At 38.4% G+C, this 12,211-nt stretch overlaps 1 protein-coding gene across 1 annotated transcript in view; it reads left to right on the top strand.

Annotated features, from left to right (window-relative positions):
- Window positions 1-12,211, top strand: part of DPY19L2 (dpy-19 like 2) — a 92,738-nt gene that overhangs the window by 69,121 nt on the left and 11,406 nt on the right. Inside the window, exons 15-16 of the mRNA XM_064575058.1 lie at window positions 8,519-8,638; window positions 9,591-9,765. Of these exons, the coding sequence (XP_064431128.1) occupies window positions 8,519-8,638; window positions 9,591-9,765 (295 nt within the window). The remainder of the gene's footprint in view (window positions 1-8,518; window positions 8,639-9,590; window positions 9,766-12,211) is intronic.

Raw genomic sequence — 12,211 nt, forward strand, 5'->3', positions numbered from 1 at the left:
TTTTTAATAACTTCTAGCTCACTGTTAAACTTGTTTTATTCATGGATTGTTTCCTGATTTTACTGTATTGTCTACATTCTCTGAAGTTCACCGATCTTTCTTAAAACAATTATTTTGAATTCTTTGGCAATTCACAGATCTCTATTTCCCTGGGGTTAGTTACTGGAAAATTATTGTGTTCCTTTGGTTGTGTCATACTTCCTTGATTTTTCATGTTTCTTATAGTCTTTCATTGATGTCTTCACATTTGATGGAGCAATCACCTCTTTCAAACTTTAGGGACTAGTTTTGGTGAGGAAAGACCTTCACCTGCAGGTGGGTGTAAAGAGCCAGCTGGGTAAGGTGTGCTGTTTCCATTCCTGGGGAAGGCTCAGCAGCATAGTGCCTGTGCACCTTTATCAGCGAGGTTAGTATCAATGAAGATTGCAGGGCTCCTCGATGACCAAGGCTGTGGATATCTGTAATGGTGGTGATCTGTTAGGATTTGCAGTGGTGAAGCTGCTGGGGACCACCCGATCTTTCCCCCATGGAGCATGTCATGGCCAAGGGGATCCCCCTTGGCACTGGGTTCATCTTATGGATGCCCTGGTTGTAGTGGTGACGGTGTTGTTTGATACATGGGTGCCCATGGAGCAACTATGGGGATTGGAATTTGTGTGCTTGCAGAGCAGTGGCAGCTCTGGGGTCCAGCAGCTCTGGCTAGCCCACAGTAGTGGTGGACCTGGGTCCTGAGATGAGAGCGCACATGGAGCAGCCATGGATTCAGGGACTGTGGCCCAGGCACTCATGGAGCAGCAATGGCTTTAGGGTGTGGGCCCCTGGCTAGCCCACAGTGGTGACAGTTTGTGGGACATGGGTATGCATCAAGTGGCCACAAAGCTGGAGTCTGGGGTGCAGGCACTCAGAAAGTAACAGCAGGCTTGGGGTTCTGGCTAGCTTGCAGCATTAGTTTCACACCTAAGGCCCTGGTGTGTGGGGTCGGAAATGCTGGCATATGCAGAGCAGCCATGTCTCTCTAGCTGGCCCGCACGGGGCTTGTGCCCGAGGTTGTTGGGGACGGGCAGCCCAGGTTCCAGAGTGGTGCCCAGCAGCTCCTACTGGGCGGTAGTGCCGCAGTGTCTCCCTCCCAAGGGTTACTCGGTTCTTTTTTACGTGAGAAACACCTTTACTTCACCTTCACATTAAGTTGATGGTTTGGTTAATAGGTATTTCTGGGGTTTTTTCCAGCATTTTTAAGGTAATTATTGTTTTCTAGCATTGAACATTATAGATGAGAACTTTTTTTTCCTTTTATTTATTTTTTTATTATTATTATTATTTTTTTAAGATTTTATTTATTTATTTGAGAGAGAGAGTGAGAGAGAGAGAGCGCACAAGAAGGGGGAGGGGAGAGGGAGAAGCAGACTCCCTGCTGAGCAGGTTGCCCGATGCGGGACTCGATTCCGGGACTCCAGGATCATAACCTGAGCCGAAGGCAGTCGCTTAACCAACTGAGCCACCCAGGCGCCCTAGATGAGAACTTTTATATAAAGTTTTGCTCTCTGGATATTTATGGAGTTTGAGATATGCATGTGCATATGTACACATGAGTGTGTGTGTTTTGTATGTTTATTAATTCATGGGACATTTTAATCTGAACATTCACATCTTCCTTTACCTCAGAGAATTGTTGGTTCTCTTAATCTTTTGCTTTAGCCTCTCTTTTTTGAACATCTGTTATTGCTCTTTATCAATTTATCTGTTTCATTTGTATGTTTGCAGATTTGGTTGTGCATTCACATTTTAAATTAGCTACTAGATTTATTTGCATCAGCAATTATTGTCAGGGCCTGTCCTCCCTTGCACACAGCGGCTCACCGCAGGGTCCCGTTGTGACCAGTAGATTTTAGGACAGATGAGAAGCCCCCTGCCCCACCCCCTCCACTGGGCAAGTCAGGGCCAAGCTGCAATGGAGGCAGAGTAATTTGGCGATTGTACTGCTTTTCTGATAGGCTCTCCCCTGACCAGCCTTTAAAAAAAAGATCTCTGGATCTTTCTGTGCCCTTGAACTTCCTTACCTCTTAGTGTTTTACTTGAACTGTGTTACTTTTCTCTCCAACCCCAAAATCCATAGTAGAAGAATATGGATTTATGCATATAAAACCAAAGTCTTCCATCTTCTCGATGGAATGATGAACCAGGCAGTCCATACCTCTTGTACGAGTCTAACGTGCAGGCTAAGAGGAGAACAACATCGACACTATTCAGCCTGTGTTCACTGCACAGTGCCTAGAGCTCAATAGGTTCTTTAGACATACATTTTTGTAGAACTAAAAATACTTATATGCTTTACCCAATCACTTCTAGAAATTTATCCTGAAGAAACACTCAAGGATGCTCAGAGTTTTATGTACAAAGATGTTCATGGTACTTATAGTTGTAAAAAGTGAAAGCAACTCAGAAGTCCAGCAGTACTTATCTAAAGCAGTGTATATATTCTACGTGGCTGAATATTTCATAGAAATTATTTTTCTTTAAATCCTTCTAGAGATACAGTCTCTAGCAATCAGTAAAACCTATTTTATCTTAACCAAAGCATGGCTTTTTTACATACCTTACATAATCCTATGTAAATCATGTAATCATGCCTTTCAAATTGCTATAATTTTTAGTGATATTGTCTAATATTTTTTATGTTACTGAGTAGTTTAGAGAGAATCAAATTTTTTAAACTTAACAAATAAATGAAGTTTATATATATGTAATCATAATGGACATTCAGTAAATAGAGAATGTTTTTTATTTCAGAAAACAGCTCCTTGAACATGGTGAGGTAAAACTTTCATTTTAATCTCTGCTGTATTTGTGTATTAAATTCTAGCTCAAGGATACCTCACAAAGGTACTGACTCGCTGCGGATGCACTGTCAGCAGTTGGCTCAGTGGTTCCGCATGGCTAATAAATGCTGATCCTTCCCATGGGTTCATCGTTTTTGAATAGTCGTCAGGATTTCTGAAAAACAGAAGGCTCATTTATGACCACGGAGCATAATTAAGTTATTTTATTTATTTATTCATTCATTCATTTATTTGTTCAACAATAAAAGTGTTAATTCCTGACCCACTGAGCTAGTCAGCCTCAGCCCATCAGGGCAGACATCTGTGGCCCTGTGCCTGGTGGCCTTTGGCCACACCCAGACTTGATGGGCAATCTGTTACAATCTTAGAGTGTTACAGGATACAGAAGATGGTATAGCCTGTTCCTGCCCTCAGATAATTTTTCAACAGAGACATGAAACAAATAAGGCAACATTTTATATGGTGCTAAATTACTTTGGGGCATATGAAGAGAAAGCCCAGCAGAGGCTGGAAATATGATTTCCTAAGTAAAAGCACTTTGAGTCTTAAAGGAAAGGCCAAACTTACAAGAGAGGGCAACTGAATTTGGACCTAATAAAAACAGCCTATAATGATAACAAATATTTTTTAATAGTTACTATGTGCCATGTACTGTGCTGTTTTAATTCTCGTAATATTATTCCCATTTTGCAAATCAGAAAATTATGTTAATTAGAAGAAAGTAGCTGTTAACAGAGACAAACACTAATATTTCAAGGACTTAACTCAGTAAAGTTTGATTCTTTGCGCACATAAAGTTGAAACGAGGAGTTCCTGGTTAGTGGGTGGCCCTCCCAACAAGCAGTGATTGAGGAACCCAGACTCCTTCCATTTATAGCTCGGCCATCTGCAGTGTGTAGCTTCTGAGGTCGATGTGCTTGTCTGCATCACGTCAGCAAAGGAGAAAGAACAGGGAAGACTGCCCTGGAGGATTGATGTGCTTGTCTGCATCAAGGCAGTGAAGGAGAAAGCACAGGGAAGATCATGCACTAGAGCTTTTGTAAGGGCTGGGCCTGGAAATGGAAATGTAAGCTTCCTGGCCTCAGCCAGACCTCAGGCACACAGCCACACCTGACTGCAGGGAGCTGGGAAATGGAGTCTAGCTGCATGTCTAAGAAGAAAAGCAAAGCGGTCTTGGCCACGGAATAGAGACCTACGGAAATTAAATAACTTTCCTCAGGTCTGCCACTAATTTGTAGTAAAGCTTGCATTTGAACACTAACAGTCTGCTTCCAGTGCCTTCAAAGTAGTAGTCAGAACTTATGGCTTCCTATGTGCAGGGCTTTTGGGGAAGTGATTTACATATAGTTATAATTTCATTCACACAACAACCCGTTGAGGTAAGTACAGTTATTCTATATATTTTACAGGTGAAAGAAAACGATGGCATGGAGAAGTTGAGTAACTTAGGGTCACAAAGCTGAAGGGACCTTAGCTCTGTGGAACCACGGCCTATGAACCTAGGCCATGTGGCAGCAGAGTCCCTGCTGTTAATCATTCTGTTAAGCACATCAGTCCTGTCACATTGCCCAGTTTTACTTAACAGTGCACATTCATACTTTATATTTATTGTATGGTATTTAAAACCCACTGCTTTTTTTTCTCATTTAACTTTATTTATTAAAAAAAATTTTTTTATTATGTTATGTTAATCACCATACAGTACATCATTAGTTTTTCATGTAGTGTTCCATGATTCATTGTTTGTGGATAATACCCAGTGCTCCCACTGCTTTTTAGAAACACAATATTCCTTAATTTTCTGCCTTCTTTTCTCACATGAATTTTGCTTTCTTATTGTCTTTCATTTCTCCATTTATCTTTATTTTGCCCATTTTAATTTTTTTATGTTAATTCTGCATACTAATCAGTTCAATCTTTATTATGTGCTTATTATACACCAGGTCCCTGCTTTTGTGGAATTTAATGTGTAGTGGAGGAAGACAAGCAATGTGAACAGATAATTATATGTGCCTTGACAAAGGAAGTAGGTAGAAAAGTAGTACAGAAGAAGTGATTAAATTTGTGTGAAGGAGATGGGGTAGTTAGGAACAGATTTTTTTTTTTTAATGACCTTAAAGGAGGAATTTACCAAGGTCAAAGCATGTGCATGTACAAAGAAGGCATAAGGTAATACGTTATGTTCAGAGCTACAGACAAATCAGGACTGCTGATGCATAGAAAATGCAAGAAGTAGCAGAAAATGACATAGGTTCAGACCACGATGACTTTGTATGCAAAGAAGCTGAACTCTATCCTGGACTTTGTTGTTAAGCAAGAGATTAGGTATAATCAGATCTGAGTTGTAGATATATATTTGTCCTGTTGGCCATAAAAAGGATGGCTTTTTAAAAGGTAATCAGAATTTCAGGGAAGAATTACTTCTTTTGAAAAATGGATTGAGTGATATATGTTGGGGGATCTGTACACTTCTATGTTCTCAGACTAATAGAACCATGTGGTTGAATACTTTATTGTCTGGAGAGGAAGCATAGTGTAGTGGTTAAAGAAGCAGACTTGGGAGTTGGCTGGCCCCAGATCCTTGTTCTTCCACTTACTGGCCGTGTGATCATAGCCAAGTTACATTACATCTTTTCGGGAACAACCAAAACAGCAGTAATAACAATAGTTATCTCATATGGTGGCTGTGGGATTAAATGAGTTATATGTAAGAGAGTTACAATAATGCCTAGTGTTAAGTTAATCACTGTGTACATGCCCACTTTTAAACTTGCGTACCTTCTGGACCAAGACCTCTGGGGCTCCAGTTAATACTCTGTCTTCTGTTAACTATGCCAGTGAAGGGTATCTCTACCATGTTTTCAAGACATCTCCACAACTGTGGTGGAAGGTAGTTTTGACAGGGACAGTCTGCCATTTGGACTGGCCTTCTACATTTAGTCTTTGTTTTCTTTATGCTTGGGAGCTGCTACCTTATACTTTACCCAGTTGGGCTCACTTATATCAAGGATGGATAGTGAACAGTTTCCTGAGCTTCTCTTCTTCCCTTGCTTCCAGCCTCTAAAAGATGTGAGGATTTTCTTAGTAATTTTTATGTGGAAAGAGGTACTAACAAATTGATGGTAGGGTAGTAAAGGATTTTGGACTGTGCTTTTTGACTGTAGCCCTCTGTCTTCTACTTAGTAGTTAAAAAGAAAACTATTTGATAGAATAGGAGATAAAATAACTATGGCAAGAGAGGTCCATGGAAAGTCAGTAGCCTGTGAGTAGAGTGGTTAGAGCATGTGGATAACAATAGAAAACAAACATAAGTGGTGCCATTTGGAATGGTTGTTCTGTGTCATTCCCCCCCCCCCCCCCAAAAAAAAAAAACATGCAGGGAAGATAAGGAAATGGTGAGGATCTTTCAGATGTCCATATGAAAACAGAGTCTTTTCAGCCTTTAGATAATAGAGGAAAGTCAAGAAGAATTACTCCTTTGGATTTAATTCTTGTCATATGAGCAGTTGGTGCTAAAGTAGAAGTGATGGAAAAAGAGTACAAGTGATGGGATTTCGGAGAGACGATGGTAGTCTCATCCTGTGGCTTAGGATAACCAAAGGAAGGCATGTTGGGAGAAGTCAGATGTACACTTTCATAAATTAGAACCACATCTATGGTAGTCTGTTTCTAGATGCCACATTTTAACAAAACATGGGCGATCTGTACCATGTCCAGAGCAAGGCAGCCAGAATTATGATACCACAGAACTAATGATCCAAGTTTCTGAATATTTAGCTTAAAAATAGCTTTCTAAGGGTGAAGGTGGGATTAGTGCAAAGTCATGAGTGCAGCGTTTGGATAATAGAGAACTGTCATGTGCAAATGGGTTAGACTAATTTTGTGCAGTTGCAGAGGTGTGGAAATTATGGGGAGACATTGGTTCAGTCTTAGGAAAGATTTTCTAACATTTACAGCTATCCATAATTATAATAGGCACTTCTATGGCATATTCTTTTTCAGGAATTAGTGAATAACCAGTTCATAGATTTACAGAAGAGATCCCTGCTTTGGATAGATGATTAAAGAAGATGGCCCATGTAATCTACCAGTCTGTGATTTAATGGTCCTAACCAAAAAGACCTATTTAGGTGTGAAGTGTGTTGATGTTTTTTTGTTCCCTCCACAACATGCCCCCGACTTTGTCCAAAGAGGAGTTTGACTAAAGAAAAATGAAGGATTGATTTTGAAATAAATCTTCCACATCCCAACTTTGGATTCAAGAATTATGAAAAAATTAGCACATTCATTTAAGTGAACATATTTACTTAAAAAGGAAAAACACAGCTTTGCATTCTGTTTTAAACATAAATCAGATATTTCTAATTCTAAAATAACACGTGTTTAAAAAGTGTTAGAAAATTCAGAAAAGTCACCATTAGGGAAATAACCTCTATTAACTTTTTAGGTACATATTTTTGTAGCCTTCTCCACCCCACACATGCATGTATATATACACATAGATGGTTTTCACAAAATTAATAATTTCGTATGTACATAATTATACACATTGAAAACTATCCATGCCATTAAATAATCTACTAACATGTAATCTTTTAATGGCTGTATGCATGTGGGAAATGTGGTAACTTACTTATTCCTGTCACATAGGTTGTTAGTATTTTTGCTGCTAAAAATTCACTTCAGTGATCATCTTTGTACAGGCATTTTTTTGGTCTTGATTATTCCCTTAAATTAGAATGGAAATTTAAGTCAAAAGGGTTGGCTCTTTTGTAGCATCTTGATAAATAATGCTAAATTACAGAAATGTACCAATTATTTTAGTGTATGGCATCTTCTTTAACAGTATTAATATTTGTCCATTTTATAGGTGAAAATATCTTGTTACCTTTAATGTTTAATTTGAATATTAGCAAGTTAGAACATATTTAGTTAATATGTATTAAATTTTGGTTGCATTCTTTGTCTATTTTTCTAGTGAAGAATTGGTTGATATTTTATGAATATGTCTGTTAGAAAAGTTTTGTCTGAAACCTTTGCTCAGTGGAACCCCGTCTTAATAAAATGGGTGTCCTACTCATCAGTACAAATATTTATATATATAATTCCATTACTTTAAAAATAATCTAGATTATGTTTTGCTACAATTTTTGTTGCTGACTGAATGATACGCAAATTTGTGAAGCATTCCATATTTGTATGTCTCTGTGGCTCACTTCCTCACCTTGTGAGGGGCCTGTTCAAATGCCACCTCTTCAATGAGGCCCTCCCTGATTGTCCTACTTGCAATTGCAACTGGAACCTCACACCACACCCTGCACTCCCAGTCCCCTTTCCCTGTTCCACTTTCTTCACTGCATTTGCCACTTTCTAAGAGACTATATAATGGATTCATTTACTTGCCATGACTATTTTTGTCTTTCCTTACTAAATGTTCTAAAATGTAAGCTTCACAAGCGCAGAAATCACTCACTGTTGTTTTGTTCACTCTTGTATCCAAAGCCCCCAGAATAGTACGTGGCATATAATACACATTTGCTAAATCTTTGTTGAATGAATGAATAAATATTACCAGACTTACTACTAAATTAAAAGATCCTTGTCCTAATGAGTGATAATAGTTTTAATATATATTAATTTAAAAATATATAAAGTGGAAATATTTTGTTTTGTTTTTACAGCTGATTTTTCACACATTGCAACTGTTAGCATTCACTGTCCTTGCCGTTTTAATCATGAGGCTGAAGTTGTTTTTAACACCTCACATGTGTGTTATGGCTTCCTTGATATGCTCTCGAAGGGTAACGTATTCATTTTTGTGTCACTCCACTATAGTAACTGTAGCAACAGCTCTGTAGATACCATGCCTTTGCTGACTAATCCAAAATATAAAAACACTTGGTTTAAATGATTTAAAAGGTTATTTCATGATCAGTTATGAATAATAAAAGCAATTTCCAGTAGCTTTGAAAATTATTCCTAGATTTTAACTGATACTCTTATGATAAGTGACAAGGTACACTTTCCCCTATGTTAGTATTCTATCCACAGACACAGAATACTATGTTAGTATTCTATCCACAGAGTTCAGGTCTGGGCAAGAATTTCTTGGCCCACCAAAACGATCCTCAAGTGTTCTTCTAATGCTAGAGTAGATGCAGGGTAATTGCTCTAGTATTGTCCTGTTTGGCTCAGAGAACCCCTAGGAAAAGTTGTCTGTTCTGGGATTCTCTTACCGTTGATATACAGAAGAGCTAGACAAAGAAACTAGAATTTGGGGACCAGTGTACTTCTAGAAACATCTTACTTAGTTTTGATGAAAAGAGTCTTGTGTTAGAATATCATAATGCTCATTTTCCTGAAAGGAATATATGTGTTATTGCTAGTGGGGTTTCCATAGTTATTTTAGATGTCCATTAAAGCCAGATATTACAGGATTTAGCTCTAGGATGTTTCACATTTTTGTGATTTGCTAATCTTAATCCTTGGTAGTAAATCAGTACTAGAAGGATGAGGTGTGCTTCTTCCTTTAGTCTTTTGAGGATAAAGAAAGTTCCATTTTTACTAGGCCCTATAATTCCAAAATATGTACTATTTTTAAACAATAGGTGACCATAGTTCTATATATTATTAGTGCATTGATAATATCAAATGATAATCCACCTTGGTTTAAGTAGCAAGGTAAGAGTTTATTATTGGCCCTATAGCACTCTTCATATAAGAATTAAAAATAAATGGTTTCTTTCATTTCAGCTCTTTGGATGGATTTTTTGCAGAGTTCGCTTTGAGAATGTTATCTTTGGCATTCTAACAGTGATGTCAATACAAGGTTGTGCAAACCTCCATAATCAATGGAGCATAATAGGAGAATTTAATAATTTGCCTCAGGAAGAACTGATACAATGGATCAAATATAATACCAGACCAGGTATGTAGCTCTTTAGTTCTATGTATAGCTAGGTATTTATAGACATGTAGAAACAGACACATGCAGTCATTTATTCACTCACAGATTTTGAGCATGCTAATTGCAGTGTCCACCGAGTCAAACCTTTCCAAAAAACAATTTTGTGCCCTCTTTAGATGCCTCCTAGATAACTGTCAAGAATTTTAATTAACATGAGGAATTAATGATTGTTCATAGTTAATGTACTGTAATGCTGAGATCATTATCGTATTTTAACCCTAACAATGACAAATTTTCAATAACAAAATTTCACACCTGTGAACAGACCACTGGAGAAGATACTTTTGACTATGGGGAGGTCAACAATGCCCTTTCTATCACTTCAGTCAGTGCTGACTCTCTCATCCAACTCTGTAAAACCATTTGCACACAGATGAGTTAAAATCTCAGATATTCTATTTTCTTCACTAAATCATTTCAAAGAGATGAGTATAAATTCTACTTGTAAATACTCCAAAATATCATTTTAGCTTATCTTTTTTTTCTTCCTATCTTTATCCAAAACCACTTTAAGCAGAGATATTTATTTCATTTAAAAAAAATCTTTCCAGAGAATAAGTATATTCTACAGTATTTTCTATAAGTAATCCATAATCTTGTCCAAGCCTATTTTTGAAATTTAGTAATTTTGTGTGGCACAAGTTCTTCACTGTGGCTTATTTAAATTTATCCTGTGACTCCTTGGGGTGATTTCCTCATTTGCTTATTTGATAGTCACCATTTAATTAATTAGCCATTGTTAAGGTAAACTTTTATAAGCCTCAACTCAGATATCATGTTTTCAGAAGTGACAGTTCCTCATCACTTACAGCTGCCAGACCAGTTTAATCAGAATTTTAAAATTAATCCTCTAGTGAATTTTTCTCTATAGGAGTACAAGGTGTAGGTGCTCCCTTTACTCTCCCTTACCCCTTACCAGTTAGTTCTTTTTCCCAAACTTTATGAGGTACCTACTTTTAGAATCTTTTCTTGCATCTGTCTTTGTTCCAGTGTGTTTGTCTTGGGTTCCTGGCAGAGAGGGCCTACATTTGGCAACTTATCCTAAGACAACTCCCACAAACTCCTCCTACTTCAGTTTTAGCCACCTCTTCTTTGATTTTCTTATAAATCTTCTTCATCCTTCTATTATGACTTCTCTCGTAGTTACCACATGTTTATTAAAAGCAGCATGATGGGGGCGTCTGGTGGCTCAGTTGGTTAACTGTCTGTCTTCCGCTCAGGTCATGATCCCAGGGTCCTGGGATTGAGTCCCGCATTGGGCTCCCGGCTCAACGGGGAGTCTGCTTCTCCCTCTGCTCCTGCCCCTCTTTGTGTGCGCTCTCTCTCTCGGAAAAGTAAAATAAAAAAAATTTAATAAAAAAAAATAAAAGCAGCATGATGTTCTGTAGTATGGGTGAGACTAATGCCTGTGTTCAGTTCCCCCATGTAGGGTTGTATAGTTTGTGTACTGCATAAGGGTGCTCAGTTGAGAGGACAAGGGGAAACTGAAATCCAGCCCATGGTCTACTTACCAAGTCATGTATTAGTGAGGCTCTGTCAAGTCAGAAGGATGTACATTTTCTAATACATTTGGTAGAGTGTATGTGAGGATTTCAGTAAACATATAGGAAAGTATCCTATTCTTTCCCCATCTTGTTCATATTTATCTCACCATCAAGAGTGAAGACTGTGCAGAGTATTTCTCCCCCTCTCTCTGCCATAGATGGTTTCTCTTCAGTGAGTCCTGCTCTTGCTGGACAGACCCACATACTTTCTTCCTGATAACTGTGTCCCTGGGCTTTGGGTCCCTCTAACCCACATTTTCTCAGCCTTGGCACTATTGGTATTTAGGGACTGGCCTGTGCTTTGAAGAATATTTAGCAGCATCCCTTCCCTCAACCCACAAGTTGCCAACAGCTCCTCTCTCCCCCACAGTGTGCCAATCAAAAATGTCTCCAGAAACTGACCACCATATATATCCCTAGGAAATAAAATCCCATCTGGTCGAGAACCACTGCATTAGCCTAAGAGCTTTCCATCGTTAATTACTGAACCTTGTGATAGTAAATACATATTTCTACACTGATTGACTTACATATCTTCAAATTTCAGTCATATGTGAAGATTTTCATTTGAAGTTACATTTAGAATACTTATATTTGCAAGTAAACATTCAGTTTTTTACGGTAGATGTGAATGACATGCCTTGTTCTTATTCGTAATTTTATTATGCTGATTAAAAATGATAATGACCTGGGCGCCCGGGTGGCTCAGATGGTTGGGCGTCTGCCTTCGGCTCAGGTCATGATCCCAGGGTCCTGGGATCGAGTCCTGCATCGGGCTCCCTGCTCCTTGGGAGCCTGCTTCTTTCTCTCTCTCTGTCTCTCTCTGTCTCTCATGAATAAATAAATAAAATCTTTAAAAAAAT

The sequence above is a fragment of the Mirounga angustirostris genome, unplaced genomic scaffold, assembly GCF_029215605.1.
Source record: "Mirounga angustirostris isolate CCGP_5_RB_7025 unplaced genomic scaffold, mMirAng1.0.hap1 SCAF_12, whole genome shotgun sequence".
Classification (NCBI taxonomy): domain Eukaryota; kingdom Metazoa; phylum Chordata; class Mammalia; order Carnivora; family Phocidae; genus Mirounga; species Mirounga angustirostris.